General features: G+C 32.5%; 1 protein-coding gene across 1 annotated transcript in view; it reads right to left on the reverse strand.

The window, feature by feature from the left end:
- Window positions 1-17,105, reverse strand: part of LOC130900563 (uncharacterized) — a 47,006-nt gene that overhangs the window by 5,390 nt on the left and 24,511 nt on the right. Inside the window, exons 13-17 of the mRNA XM_057811261.1 lie at window positions 12,184-12,320; window positions 9,585-9,751; window positions 9,271-9,492; window positions 7,305-7,450; window positions 5,348-5,530 (exon numbers count right to left, since the gene is read on the reverse strand). Coding sequence (XP_057667244.1) covers window positions 5,348-5,530; window positions 7,305-7,450; window positions 9,271-9,492; window positions 9,585-9,751; window positions 12,184-12,320 — 855 coding nt within the window. The remainder of the gene's footprint in view (window positions 1-5,347; window positions 5,531-7,304; window positions 7,451-9,270; window positions 9,493-9,584; window positions 9,752-12,183; window positions 12,321-17,105) is intronic.

The raw sequence follows: 17,105 nt of genomic DNA on the forward strand, positions 1-17,105 counted from the left end.
TTTATTAAATATAAATTCTATATACTCGTAGTTTATGAAATAAGATTTGAATTTATATAATATTACATTTAGAACAGTTCGAGCTGATTTTGATTTCCTTAAGTGGGCCCCGGGTCGATTTTAACCCCGGGCCTTACTTCTTAATCCGACGCTGCTATGTATTAACGATAATGCAAAAGTGAAGCATAAATAAACACTTAGGATTTCAATGTGATGATATGAAATTATGAAATACTCGATTGAAATGTGATGATATCATCCGATGGATATAGTGCAAAGATAGCGAGTGAATTAAGATAATTAATATGATTAAATTAATTTTCTATACATAATTACCAATAATAATATTTTTTTACATTGATATTTTAATAATTCTAAATCTTAAACATGTATATTTATTTTTAAAATAATAATAATACAGTTTGCAATTTTCTACGAAACGGCTACTATCATCTTTCTGTCGTGTCGTTGGAAATAGGTCGACAGAGATTGACGAATCGGCTCTGTTCATACTTCAGTTATGTCTATGTTGCTTTCACACTTCTTGTTACTATCTGTAATGTAGATTTTCTTCTTCTAAACTTACAAGATAAACTTGATTTGGAAAATGTTCAGAAAGGGAGCTCGATACCCCGCATGGATTGTTACCGCAGCAATGAGCAATTTTTTATTCAAGTTATCTCAACAGAAATCCAAAGCAGTAACGTCGAGGAGTTAGACGCCCCCAAGATGTAGAAGAACCTTCACTAAAGTGGTTTTAAGATTGAAGGGTTCGGCCTCGTTAAAAATCATACTTTATGAAAAAACAGAACAATTTGCAGAACATTTCGAAATTTAAAACTTTCCTGCAACGCAACGGTAGAGACATTCGTTCCTTTTCTTTTCTTTTCTCATTCTGAAAATGTGGTGGTTTGTAGAAAGGGTCTGTTTTGGTGTATTATCTCTGCATTGCACGTGTATCCGCATGTCATCAGGTAAAGGATATGAAAAACTCAAAGTATTGGTGACAAAAAAGTAGTTCTACGAACCAGATAGCTTTTTTAAAGTTTATTAGTTTGTTATATTCGTGCGTGGGCACAGCTTCGGCTGTATTATTCACTGGCGATTTGACTGGTAAACAGTTTCATCAGGTTACAGGAAAACCGCAGAAACCGACAATTGAAGCGAATGATGCCTCTTCTTTCTGGATTGATATTGCCTAATGAACATTTTTGGTCTAATTTGGATGAAAGTGACGTTAAGGTTATTTGGAAAGATTAAATTTCGAGATTGAGGGAAATGTGTTAACTGAAGTATTGAGTTCAATGGAATTTGTAGGTTATAGGTGTTGCTCCGGGCACAAAAAATCTTTCTGATTTTCCAGACATTATATGGTGTCTACTACTTGTGTGTGAAAGATTTTGTCAAATTGTAGAATGGAGTATTATAGAATACTAATATAACTAGACGACAGGCTTCTTCTACAACCAGTAGGTACAAGTAAAACAAAAGGTTCATGACTTGGTTTGATGTGGAGTGAAGGGCAATTTCTTAATGGGATAGTGAATTAAACTCTACTCTTAAACTCTTTACTTGAAGATATCCCCGAAGATCAATGCATCCGACGAAAAATATATACCAATGTTCACATGTTCATGGAAGAGAGATAAGACCTTCGCTTTTTATTGCTTACAAGAAGGAAGCGGAAGTAAATAAACATAATAAAAGCCGTTTATGTGATACTTGAACGACCCCTATGGACTTCTATTCTAGAACAACAACATGTAAGAAGACTGTACCTTTTATACATGCTTTTTATTACTCTGACATAAAGTATCCTTACCTCCGTTACCGATCACACATCTGGATCATCTGCAACTCAACAATTGGCGTTAGCGCCTACGGTGCCATTTCAGCAGTAAGTAAACACAAAATATTTCTCATGTGACAAATTTTTTATACATCTTAAATGGATTAATATAATCGTTGCATATAAAAGATAGTATTCAAAACGCGCATAATGGCTATTACCAATAGCTATCTATCATCATACGCTTGTTAAATAAAACACTCTCAGCTATTATTGATGTAATATTATTAGTACAATTCTATTATCAAACAAAAAAAGTAAAAAGAGTTTTTTCAATTAAATCGCCCAAACTTTTACATAATCAATTTTGAAATGAGATTGTTCACTACTTAAATCCTAAGTAGGCTCCCATTGTTTTCTGCCCCACCAAAACTGGCTCATAGGAATAGGAGATGAATTCTGCCAAGTGTTTGCTCGTTATTCCATTTACTCGAATCCAGTTTATCAAAATTATCTTGGAATATCAAATTACCGGAACATATTGTTTGCGGCGCAATCGGTCCACTTGCTGTTGTGATACTGACTTTACATTCAGCATTAACGTTTTGAACCCACACTAATATAAAACTTATCAATTATTAAATCTGAACATTCACAGCGAAAAACTTGAATAAATCTGATAGCATAGTTGTTTTCTACTGGGAAATACCGACATATTTATGCGGTGTTTTGAATATTGTTATGAATATTTTAATATTGATTGATCTGATAGGTTTTTTATCATTAAAAATAAAGTAGTTTCCATTCAAATATTTGGAAATATGGAAATTACAACAAAAGAATGTTAGAAATATTCTATTTATAATTTACAACTCTGATGTCCGTACATGGTACAATTATTTTGTATTCTCATCTATTTCTACGCCATGTTTTATGTTAGAGCATTTACATATTTTTTCTTTTTTTTTGTCCGATATGTTTTCACAAGTATACCTTTTCTTCTTTTAGTTGTCAATGTCAAAGTGATATCAATATCAATAAGGCCCGCGATCGCAATGTGTCACAGAAAGTAGAATCATGTTTTATAAAGCTTCTAGACTTCATTCGATTCCTCTACGGACAAGCGAGAGAGAGAAATTATCGCCATATATTAACAGCATTCAGAAATATCCTACTAAAAAAAACGAATTCGTCGGTGCGACGTGAGTCAGTTGAGTCGAGTAATCGAAGCGATACGGTTCGAGGAGGATTTTAATTGTACTGCGGAGTAGTGATTGTGAAGGTATTGAGCATTTGTTTGTGTCGTGGGCGTGCGATATCCATAATTGTTGTGTTCAGTTCCATAATTTGCGTATTTTTTCATAGAATGGGAAGGTAAACCACTGTGTTTGATTTGTAATTGAACACTTGTTGTTTGTAGGGAGTTCAATTTGAAGAGACACTATGATAGGAATCAAAAATCAAAATTCGATTGAAAAAATAAAAATCGACAAAATGTCTTCCTTAAAATCTAAACTTCAAGGTCAACAACGATGTTTACTATATCTAACACAAAGAGCGAAGATGTCCTGAAAAGAAGTTTTATTATTGCATTAGAAATCGCGAAAAGATCAAAACCTTTCACTGATAGTGATTTTATTAAAGACTGTATGTTGAAAATATTTCGCTCTCAAGCAACACTGTTGCTTCAAGAATAAATGATCTATATTGGTTCTTCAACTTCAATAATTTACAAACTTTTCACTAGCTGTTGACGAGAGCCCTGACACTGTTGATACAACTCAACTTTCTGTTTTTTACGAGGCATTAACAGTAACTTTAAAACAACTGAAGAACTATTAAAGTGCGTATAAATAAATTAAAACAGAAAACATCACTGTATATTCATCAGGAATCATTAGCATCCAAATATTCGAAAATGGACCATGTCATGCAACCTATAATTTAAAGTGTAAATTTTAAAAAGATCAGAGGACTAAATCACCGACAGTTCATGCAATTTTTACAAGATTTGGACGAAGTTCGTTGGCTCAGTCGAGGAGTAGTTTTAGAAAGATTTTTTGCATTACGTGACCCTATTCAAGGTTTTATGCTAGAAAAACGAAAACCAATTGATTATGACAAAGACTTGTTGACTGGTTGTGCCTTTTTGGGAGATATGAATAAACACTTGGCTGAATTGGCTGAATTTAGTTAGTTATAGTGTAAACATATGATTACCATTCAAATCTATTCATATATTCAAGTCTTTGAAATAAAGTTGAGGCTGTGGGAAAATCAGGTAAAAAATCAAACTTTTGGACCATTCCCCTCATTATAATTATTGGAAACAGTGAACTAATAATATTGGATGAATATTCTCAACTTCTGCAAATTTTATTACGGAAATCAACAATCGTTTTGACTTCCACAGAAGTAATGAAATAGAATTCCAAATTTTCAACAATCAATTTAATTTTGAAGCTTCACAGACACCAGTTCATTTGCAAATGGAGTTGATAGATCTTCAATCGGACAGTATTTTTAAAGAAAAATTTAATGAAATAAACGCTCTTACATTTTATACACAATATTTCAAGAGTTTGGATAATTACCCGGTATTCAAAAAGCATGCAGCACGCATTCTCTGCATGTTTGGTAGCACCTATTAATGTGAGTAGATATTTTACGTCATGAAAATAAATAAGAACATACATCAAACAAGACTTACGAAAGAACATCTCTAATCAATTTTTAAAATAAATACAACGAATATGATATCTGACATCAATGAACTTGTCAAAAACAAAAGACGTCATGTATCTGGATCCTCGAGCCCAACATAATTACCTTCCATCTTTTACAACTTTGATATGATTCCTAACAACCGTGTATTATAAAATTATATAATTTTATAAATAAAATGTTATATAATTCAGTACATCCTATTTTATTTTCAATCTGGCCCACCTACGAATTCAAAATTCAATATATGGCCCTCTGCAAAATTGAGTTTAACATCTCTGGTTTAGCCTTCCGCGTTGAGTATTCACCTTCCTTGTGGAAAGTCTGAAGTCTGAAGTCATAAGGATTCTCAAACCAGGAAAATCACCAAACGTAGTATTTTCAAACAGACTAATATCACTATTAGCAATGATATCAAAGCTATTCGAGAAAATACTACTAAAAAGATTAAGCCCATAAACTCATTCTTTCAAAATTATTTTTTGTGTAATGAAACTTTTTAAAGTACAAATTTCGTTTTTACTTTTATTGTACATGAAAAATATCAGCAATGGAGTATATGAGAATGCTTCTCTTCTTCTCAAATATTTCTTCCTCCTGGCCAAAGTACGAGTTTGAAGCGTTAAGGACAAAAATTAAGGAATTGAAAATAAAACAAATTTCACTGTATCAAAAAATATGTTTAATTACAATTTATACCAAAAATAAATAGATAACATGACAATTATAAGTTCAAAAAATGTGAGTTTTATCTATAGTCCCGTAATGAGATGATATTAAATAGAATACCAATTTCAATTGTTAAATATAAATATTACAGATCTGTATTTATAGGGACCATACTTTAATAGATGTCACCAACAGCGCACTGTACTTGTTCCAAGTACTACTCCAGATAGGTTGTGCCATATGGAATTTTTTAGTACTCAAGCGTTCACCATTTTTCCAAGGTTTGGTACCGTCTGCTCTATCATCAAAAATGAATCCTCCTGCTCCTACTCCAACACTAATATACATCTGGGAATCATAATATTAGAAATAATCTTAAAGTGGTTGAAAACTATGATAATATTAAAGTTTATACAAAATAATTTCTGTCGGGTTTAAAAAAAAGTTAAACTAGGGTTTTTAAAACAAGTCGATTATTAGTGTACAAGTCATATATTATCCCAAAAAAACCTTTCAACATAATAATTTTTGGTAGAACTGTCAAGACCGCATAATATTCTTTAATATTTCCTTTTCAGCATAATCAATATACACATATAGATAATTGCAAAAGTTTTGAAACTTTTGAAACATTTTTCCTACGGAATTGAGAAAATTGCAAATTTTCATGCTTTTTAATGGTATAAATTTCTTTCTTATATTCAAAAATAGGGAAAAAATTTTCAAACAAAAGTTGTAGTCAAAAATCGTAGTTACAACTTTATGAATAGTTTTTCAAAACAGCATGTAATTTTGACCTTAAGTGTACAACTGCCTTTTCAGAGTTTTTATGTGTATTGCCAATGATATTTTATTTAAAGTAAACAATAATTCAATTAAAAATACTACCCGTCACATTTTGATAGGCAATCTGGTACGTATATATTCTCCTAATCATAAACATACGAAAGAATTTTCAAAATACCTAATTACACTAAATAGATCACAGTAATTGTAAGTACTTGTGCCACTCAAAGATATGGAGTGGAAAATAAGCTTAAACGAGTGCACATCCAAATTTACAGGGACGACGTGGTATTTGCATGGGTTACAGTGTTGTCAAGTGTCAATGATCAGATTTTCACAAAAATTATGTTAAGACAGATATTTCATACTAAAAAGAACTTGTTGTCATAAAGTATTGCGTAAACAAAAAGATCGATATTTAATGTTTAGAATTTTAGGTTGAAATGGGAATTATGCATCAACTGGCAACGATGTTGTGTTTGTTGTTGAAGTTGATTTGGTGCATTCGGCGTAGAAGATTATTTTCTGAGGAAACTTTCTCTTGTTTATTAAATCGTGGTCACAAATTACGCAGTCAGTTGGTGAGTGGTGTAGTTGTCATTTTCTGTTTATTCAATGAGAACGATCCCGTTTTTGGTAAAAACATATGAAAACACTAAAAGTTTTAAAGTATTTCCTTTCACCAGTAAGTAGATCTATATTCTTACTTACTGGTTCCGTTTGCCTAATTCGTAAACATGCTTCTCCAATTTCAGAAATTTCGGGTTCTTTCCGATTTGCATTTAAGGCTTGATACAGTTTGAACTCACAAAATGTTGAAAACGATTTAAATTTCGGCATGTACAATTTCATTCAAAAGCCTATAGATTTCGGCCGAAGCTAAGATCAAAATGGCAGCATACGGCATGTTTGACGTTAATAAACAAGAAGCCATTTAAATTATAATTGATGTAATTACGAGTTCGATTGAAGCTCACATCTTAGATAAAAACATAGTAAATAAGCAGATTTGGGATACATTTCTGAAATAAATTTTATGTTATCAAATATCTGCCAATGATTTTCTCGAATACAAGCAATCTTTTACTTTGTTCTTGAAATAATCTCAAAAAAAACTTGAGGTTATAATTGTCTCATTGTCAAAATTAAACTCTTGGTCTTGCATGATTATTGCATAACTCGGTCTTGGTCTCGATCTTGTACGCTCGGTTTTGGTCTTGGTTTTACAATTATTGCAATACCAAGATAAGATCAAGATCAGTCTAGCTCATCACTAATAGGGAATAATTTATATAAAAAGTTGAAGAATTTGTATGTAATAATTAAAATTTCCTACCTCTTTATCGAAAGGTGCCAGCACTGATCCGTATTTCAATCGATCGCCATTTTTAATTTCCAACATTGAAGCTAGTGTTGAAAATCCACCAGCAGGGGGAACTATAGTCCCATAAACTTTGTCGTTTACCGTCAATATTATTTCATCTAAAACTCGATATTTTTTAAAATTTGAGTTAGATTTGAGTTTTTTTGATTGACGTATAACTTTACAAAATGCCTGACATTTATAAGCCTATCTAGATTAGCATGTGGAACTTTCTAAGAAAACTTCTCGGAGTAGTAATAACCGGGCACGGGTATCTGCTGTCCTGCTACATACCGAAATTATGTATTCGAGGATTCCACTCTCTTCTCTTGAAAACCTATAGTTGCCGAGGCAACTATCACAAGAGATTTGTTCATGTGGCAGTGTACAAACATACTGTATTCACTGTTTACACCACCACTACACCAACTCTCAAAATTACACTGTCTGACCCGCGTTTCGATAACCATGTTATCGTCTTCAAAGAGGTCATCGAAACGCTCGTCAGACAGTGTAATTGTGATTGTTGTTGTAGTGATGGTGTAAACAGGTATTCAGTACAAATATCGGTTCCAGAAATTCAAAATTAGTGTACAGACAGACAGAGAATATAAAGGTTATTTCTACTTAGTGTCCTGTCAGAAGCGAATGTGAAGATACATTCTCAATTCCACTCGAGTGTTCTCGGATGAGGTTTTATATATTTTTCAGCTTTCAATTTTGATTCGGTGAAAGAAATTTTCGACAAATTTTTACTTTCAAGGGTGAACAAGGTAAAAGAGAATACCCCTGGGTGATGCAGATTGTGAAAACGTTGTTGTCTTTTGTCTTGTTTATTGGAGTGTTTATAGACATTTCATTAACAACGAGTTTAATTTGTTAATCCATCGCTTTTATGTCGGAAAGAATTTACAAATCTTTTTTCCCATGGTTCTTGTCCAAATTGAATTTTGCATATCTGCTGTTGACTATAGTTTCCTTCTGAGGGGTACTAGGATGGGTTTTTATTCATTGGAAGCATTTGGTTCTTTGCCCAGATACATTTGCCGTTAATATATGTGCGAATTAAAGATTCAATAAATTATAAATGAATATTTAGGCACACGCAATCCAATTGATTTTTCCCGTCGATTTTTCACATCAACTTGCTCCCAAGAAAGTACGTATCATATTCTTTGGAAATCTTGATAACAACTTCAACGAAAAAGATTCATTGACTGGAATGAATCATATTCATTTTTCAAGTTTGCGTAGCGTTAAAAATCAAATTATTCGAAAAGAAAAGAATGATCGCAAACAAGATATTATCATCTTGTCTGGTAGCCAAGCAGCCATTAAAGCTCGGAGCTCCAATGTCATAAGATCCAAGCTGATTTGGTGATACTTGGGGTTAAATGAGTAAGAGAAAAAGAATAAAGTTGCCTTCTAATGAATTCCGGGACACACTAGAGTAGAGGAAACGAAAATATCATACAAACTATAAGTTGGGGCAGATAAAGCTGCCATAGGACCTGAAACCTGCTACAGGACAATAGAAAAAATACTACAAAAGGCGATAGGTAAGAGAAAACCACTCACAAAATATATACAACCGAAGAATCAAGGTTTAGCGATGAGTGCAGATTCTATTGCGCAGAGGATGAGACCTCTATCCACATTATCTGGAAGTGTAACTAAGGCAACACGTGACACCTAGGAGTGTATGAGGATATTTGGCATTCCACATCCTAAACTTCCTAAAAAGAATGGGTTGAAAAAATAATTCCCCAAATTTGTATTCTAAACCAAAAATATAAAAAAAAATGTCAGTATTGAAACTTGACATTCGAAGATTTCATATCTTATTTTCAAAAATATTTTTCTATTGAACTTAAACGAATGATTAAACTAGATAGTAGAGGGATAAAACGATATTTTGAAGATAAAATATTGTTTTCACCTTCTTTCCAGGTTACTCCAAATCTATGGAACTCGTTAGACCACCCCATATTTCTAGTGGTTTGTCGCATACCATAATCTCGAGCACTGATAGTGGGACCCAAAACGATTCCTCCATACAAAAGTTCATTATAATTTTCATTTCCTGGACTGAAGGCTATCCTAATTTGACCCGACTCGTAATCAGGACCGTATTCTTCATAAACTGGATTGAGGGTCAATACTATAAAATAATTTCGATGGAAAAGCTAATGAAAATAAAATTGTACTAGAAATAATATACCGCTTAAGAATTAATTAATGAGGGTAACATACTTGGGTATAACCAATCTCCTTTCGGTAGTTTTGCTCTTACTTCTATCTTGCCGTATTTAAAGGAGAATTTATTAAGGGTAGTCATCTTTGCAGATAGTACCGGTGGTAGAATAAATCCGGCGTCAGGTTTATAACGACATTCTAAGCTTCCCACGATACCGGTACATCTGAAAATGGAAACCATCAAGTAGAATTTAATCCCTCGCACTCAGACAAGTCTCATTCACAATAAGGCAGAAAAATCCAAAGTGAAAAGATTATGCAGTTTCACCAATTTCATTCAACCGAGAAATCACATGATAAACAGGGCATTTATAAATGTTATTATTTGAAGAGGATTCAGAGAGGTTGGACCAAACATCTTCCTGTCGAGTACATCTTGCAAATACTACTCTAGAAGAGATTATGTTGGACCGCTCGGATGAGAATCAGTTAATTCTGGATCACCTAGATGTGGAATTGCTCTTTTCTGTATTGAGTCGAGTTTCCTCGGAATATACTTGGAAGCTGAACTCCAAAAGTGTGTGCAATACTCCAAGGTTAGACCAATCTGGATCTTGTGAAGAATTGGAAGCTGTTGTGGGGTATATACATTGTATGAAACCGTATTTTACATAAAAATCCTTGACTCGTTCAACTTAGAAATCATAAGACAAACAGGACATTTATAAATCTTATTATTTGAAAAGGATTCAGAGAGGTTGATTATCCGCTTTCGATCTCAATGGACCAGATATCTTCCTGTCGAGTACATCTTTCAAATACTACTCTAGAAGAGATTATGTTGGACAGCTGGGATGAGTATCAGCCGTGGTAGTATTGAGAAAAACCGCTCAGGTCAGCAACCTGCTCTAAAGTTAATTCTGGATCACCTAGATGTGGAATTGCTATTTTCTGTATTGAGTCGAGTTTCCTCGGAATATTCTTGGAAGCTGAACTTCAAAAGTGTGTGCAATACTCCAAGGTTAGACCAATCTGGATCTTGTGAAGAATTGGGAGCTGTTTCGGAGTATACAGATTCTATAATCGTATTTTACCTGAAAATCTTTAACTTTATTCTAATTCCTTAGAATATGTTTCTTTCGGAAATATGTTTTGAAAGAGCCAGGCTGTAAACTAAACTGAAATGAATCAACGAAATCAAAAAAGCATGAAAGACCCCTAACTGCGACAATAAAGGAAGCTGATCGAGAAAGGGTAGTCCATAAATAAAGCTACCCCTGTCTTCAACGTATCTACGTCCCAATAAATGGAGAATCCTCACAAGGTTAGTGAATATTGAAAGGATTTATGAGCCATTAGAAAACATTATTTGCCAGAAAAGGAAGTATTTGATTTTCCGAAGCAAATAAAACGACTATAAGTGAACAATTAAGGATACTGTTGTCCTTATAAGATTCATTTCTCCTGCGCTCACGATATTTGAGGCAAATTAAACAGGCTGCAAGACTATAACCAATTCTCCCAATGTTTGAGCTAAAAATGGATAAAAACAAATCGGAATAGTAACATCAGGTGAAGTTAAATACCAACTTTGACAATCGTACTAATGGGTTTTCGTCTTCCCTCGAGCTAACTACAAAGATGTTACGTTAATTAATGATCCACGATGTGGTTTTGGATTTGAATATATTTCTGGGCGTATGAATGAGGAATGTTTCTTAAAAACTCTTGAACAGTTTAACGTTCATGTGAAGATCTATTGATCTATGTACAGTACAGGAAAAAAAGAACTAAATAACTTATAACTAGGTAGATTCAAATTGAGTGTATGGAAGAGAACATGGTTTCGAAGATTTTTTTGTCAGAAAGACAACGAAGCAAATTTCAGTTGTGCTAGAAACTTGAAATTCTGTAATTTTCGTGCACTCGCAAAGGACTAACCACGGGTAGTGTTTCAATACTCCTGTTACATTATACGGGAATGAAATTAGCAACCCTTACTTCATTTCATATCAAAGTTTGATGACATATAATTATAAAATAGAATCAATGTTTTATTTAAAAATATTTTTCACTGCAAATCTGAAATTTTAGAATAAATAAAATGAAAAATCAATTTCAGTCACCACCATTTAAGGGTGTTATCTCGAAAAGAGCTGGGCTGAGGAAATTTTGTTATACGAAAGACTCATCTGAATTTCATTCGAGCAATCATCTTCTGAAATTTGTCACATAATTTCAAGTAGTGAGAGCCAAATAGATGGAAAAAAATAAAAGTTATTACCTTCAATTATGTTAATTCACTATTGAAATTCAATGTTTGTTAATGGTTATTAGTTGAAAAGACAAGTTATTTGAAGAAGCCATAATTACAAATAACAAAAATTTTGTTTGATTCGAATTATTATTATTAATAATATTGTCGGAATAAAATTTTAGATAAATGGAGTTTAATGGATATTCATTGTATATCTATTGTTGAAAATTCATCAAGTTGTTTATTCAAGAACTGCTTTTTCAATGTAAGATCCAATCCAACACAAGTATATTTAGTAAAATCTACATTTTTAAATTATTCTTACGAAATCTCGAAGGTCAGCATAGTCAAGCAGATAAATAAAATTATGAGTGACTACAACAATGTATAGTAACTTACCGTTCTTTGAAATCGAAAGATTGCTCCACAAAATTTGGACCGTATACATCATCAGCTAATTCTGGCTTTATAACTAACGTATCATTAGCAACAAAAATTGTTTCTGGTCTATCAGAATAGATCACGAATTCATAATCCTAGAATATAATAAATATCATATATATAAATTATTTTATACGGCAGTTTTATTATTTGCCAAAATAGCAAGAAAACAATAGTTTTTTTTTTTCTTTCAGCTCTTCAAATTATTATTGAAATTGTGTACATACAGGGAATATAATTTTTTGTTATTACATCATGAAACAAATGCAGAGCTTTATCAACGTGTACATAGAAAAAAAATCATTATATACTGGGTGACATCACATAAAAACAGGCAGATGTCCGCTAGCAGCATTTCGTTCCAAATAACTGTTATTTTGTAGATTAATTGAATCAGACTCACCTGAGGGTGGTACAAATTGGTCGGTGAGACGCGTAGTAACAAAACAGTCTTGAAGAGCTATTTTGTCTATTTTATTATAAGTATTATATTCATTTCTTTTTCTTTAACGTCTATCTTCTTGTGCCTATGCACGACACACACCATTATAGGATAAAGCAACAGCCACAATTCAAACTGTATTATTCGGCTTTTGTAAATAGAAATAAAATATATTTGTTTTTTTAAACATAAAGATAAAACTTTGATATTCTTATTATGATAATGATTTCATAAAGAATCAAGGTCCATAAATTCTCCAATTAGAAATACGACATTTAAATAACGAACCCCACCCGAGAGAAATATGAATATTTTTCATTAGATGTTGAGGTTTTCATAGATGTTGTACGAGTACTAACAATACGATTGGTTGCTACTTGAATTATGAAGTAGATAAATAAAAAGCAAACTTTATAATTGGATACTAGCTTTTACCGCGGCTTACTCGAATCGAATCCATTAAATTAGTATCAGAAATCATTATAATAGAGAAGAACGAACTCTGTAGCTATATTAGAAACTGAGATATAGATCTTTGAATGTAGAAAAATTGTCAAAAACCTACAAAAATCCATAACTCCACATTGAATGTCCGCGCCTAGCTCCTCCAACTCAACCGATTTAAGTGTTCAAAAACTCAAAAGAAAGAAGATGTTTCAGCGAGTGTTCTTAAACCAAAACGAACTCTATAGCTATATTAGAACCTGAGATATAGATCTTTGAATGTAGAAAAATTGTCAAAAACCTACAAAAATCCATAACTCCACATTGAATGTCCGTGCCTAGCTCCTCCAACTCAACCGATTTAAGTGTTCAAAAACTCAAAAGAAAGAAGATGTTTCAGCGAGTGTTCTTAAACCAAAACGAACTCTATAGCTATATTAGAACCTGAGATATAGATCTTTGAATGTAGAAAAATTGTCAAAAACCTACAAAAATCCATAACTACACATTGAATGTCCGCGCCTAGCTCCTCCAACTCAACCGATTTAAGTGTTCAAAAACTCAAAAGAAAGAAGATGTTTCAGCGAGTGTTCTTAAACCAAAACGAACTCTATAGCTATATTAGAACCTGAGATATAGATCTTTGAATGTAGAAAAATTGCCAAAAACCTACAAAAATCCATAACTCCACATTGAATGTCCGCGCCTAGCTCCTCTCCAACTCAACCGATTTAAGTGTTCAAAAACTCAAAAGAAAGAGGATGTATCGGCGCGTGTTTTTAAACCAAAACGAAGTCTCTATCTTGAATAGAACCTGAGATATTGAGGATAGAACGTGTGTATGTAAAAAACTCCCATAAGTAATGTACAAGGGGAAATCGCATTTGAGTATAACTTGAAAATGGTGAAAATTAGATGAAATCCGATGGTTGATGGCTGATCTGTGAATCAATACCTTTTATTGAAAAAAAAAACATTAAGCAAATCGGTTGGGTAGAACGCCTGAACGGACTCGGAATGGAAATCATCAATTTTTTTAATATATAAGATAGCTACATTGTTTTTCAAAATATTCTCCATTAAGATCAATACACTTTTGCATGCTTTTGAACCAATTGTCGAAGCATTTTCTTGGCTTGTCTTAAAAGACCCAAACAGTCGTTGTTTAGTTTTGGTTCCATATACATAGAACCATTACTCGTCGTTTGTTGAGGCACCGCATTTCTTTGCACCAATCGACACGAGCTTTTTTTAAGCGACTGCCAAATTATGCGATCTCCAACACGAACAAATATTTTTAGCAACTCTCGTAGCTATCACAATTTATAAATTTTTTTGCCATTAATAAGAGCAGAACGCATTCAGATTCACTATTGAGTAGATACAGTAGTCTCAAATTCAATCTCAACATCACTTCAATGTTAAATTCACCAGTTTACTAACAACATACAAGCATTTGTTCCTTTTTTGTTAATTTCTTTATTGGGTGAGCTTACAGTGTATAATATAAATGTCACTGTATCCCATAGTGAACACACTGTTTATATTACCACTTCACCAATACTCACAATCACACTGCCTGACACGCGTTTAGATAACCAAGTTATCGTCTTCAGAGACCGAAGATTGGATCAATAATTATTTCATTAATTCTTCCCACCCAAACATAGTATTTCTAACGATGGATTAGTGAAAGCAGCCATAATTGATTTCTAAAAACTTTTTCCTGGAAATGTCATGAATTTAACTTAATACCAGGTGCGTAATCTGAGACAAATTTTTCTTCTTTCCTTTTAAATAATTGATCAACTATGATATCACTGAATACAGCAATAAAAAAACTTTAAATGGCACGTTTCAATTGACAAAAATTAAAAATTAACGATCGCCATTTGAAATTAAAAATCGATTTTATTATAAATAGTAATAGTTCAGTGATCACAGCTCCTGACCCATGAAAATTAGTTATGTCGTTGATTTTCTGGATTTAGGTATTTCTCAGGGTGCTTTATCGATACTCTCACCTCTCTCTTCTTACTGGATGCTATCAAGGTATCCAATCCTTTGGAACCGATATTAACTGATTCTAAGGAATGGATGCTGGAGTTACAGACCCAACAATTGGTTTCTGAAGGTGTAAATCTACGAAAGGAAATTGTTCGGTAGTATAAATACGGATGACAGTTGTTTTGTTGGAAGGCCTCAAAACTTCTCAATGCTCATAAAGGTTACAGTAAAACATTAGAGAAATAGAGAGCCAGATTATAAGCGTTCATACAATGAGAGCCCCGGAAACCGGATTCAAACATGCTAAAAATTGGAAATTAAAGACTCTTCAGGGTCAAAATTGGTCTGATTATATAGTAAAGTCTTATTTCACGACTTGAGACTCTGGGCTACACTTGCTACTACTTGCTTCTACACCTTCTTCGGCTGATGTATTGAAGAAACTCTTCCAGTAGAAAGAGGTTTCTTTTTTGTAATGGATATGTTATAGAGGGTGACTGTACTCATCCTACCACGTAAGCTTTCTTTTCCCCCCGTATGATGCGTTAAAACCAAACCCTCGAAAATAGGATGCAAAGAGTAAAAATTGATAATGTTTATAGTGATTATAAAGAAATCAGAACTGGACCACTTTTATTTATTATTTACTTAAATGATCTTCTTACTAAAATAACTGATAACGCTATTGTATCATATGCAGCTATGATACAGCTGCGATAGCTGAAGGAAAGACATGGGAAGAAACTATAAATAAAATGAATGAATTATTGGATGAAATAGATGTTTGGCTTACTGCTAACAAATTAACGTTAAATATTGACAAAACGGTCTATATTACTTTTGGAAATTATTATGATAATGTTCCTATCGACTTAGAAATAAAAATACAAAATAAACTACTAACTAGAGTTGAATGCTGTAAATATCTTGGAATTGGAATAAGCATATTGAATATTTAATCAATAAAACTAAGTATCTTACTTTTGTCTTCTACAATTTATCTAAATTTATGGAAAATAACTCTTATGGCAATTGATTATGCACTTTTTCAAAGCATTACAGGTTAGGGAATCATTGCATGGGGTGGTGGGTATTCTAATAATCAAATCTGATACAGACGCTTCAAACAAATTATTAAAAATTATTAACAAACACAATTTTACTAAAAGCGCTTATCCATTAAATATGGAGCAATTATTTTGCTTCGAAGCTGTTGTATATCACTATAAAGAACTAAATAATAAATATGAGTTATCAACAAGTAAAACTAAAAATAAAAGTATTCTAATACCAAAAATGTTTAAAACTGTTAGTGATAAAATAGTTATATTGTGGCAATAAAATTATTTAATAAATTACCAAATGAACTTAAGGAGATAAAGGGAAATTACAACAATAAGGACCTAAAAAGTAAATTGAAACTTTAAATTGTAAGAGATGTTTAAACCAAATAAGTACTATATTTTATTAATGTTAATTATTGTATACTAATTTTATTATCATTTTAATATACTGGGGTTGGGATGACACATTTCTTATTAAAAAGCATGTATTATCTGTTTTATTATTTTATTTTTAGTAAGTAAGGCACCAGTTCCTACGTACAGGTATTGTATACCTCTGTAGGAATTATAAAGTATTGTAAATGCTTGTAATTTTTTACTGGTTATAAATAAAAAATGAATAAAATAAATAACTAATGTTCGTAGGTTTTGGCTCTAATTGGGGCTGTGCCTACTCACTGGACTATAAATTAATCGTAAGATAATTAACTTGTTTCATGATTTATCCGCTCTTGTATAGTTAGTTGCCTGGATCATACACTAAAGTTCGGTTATTATAATTTCATTTCATGTAATCACTATTTCAAGTGCTCTCCATTTCCGCAAGTGCTGACGGCAAGCTTTACAGTTGTTCTCTCAAAAACATATTTTATCTCAAGGAAGACTACCAGATGGATCATACATTCAATTTCTTTCCAGATGAT

The sequence above is a fragment of the Diorhabda carinulata genome, chromosome X (assembly GCF_026250575.1).
Source record: "Diorhabda carinulata isolate Delta chromosome X, icDioCari1.1, whole genome shotgun sequence".
NCBI lineage: Eukaryota > Metazoa > Arthropoda > Insecta > Coleoptera > Chrysomelidae > Diorhabda > Diorhabda carinulata.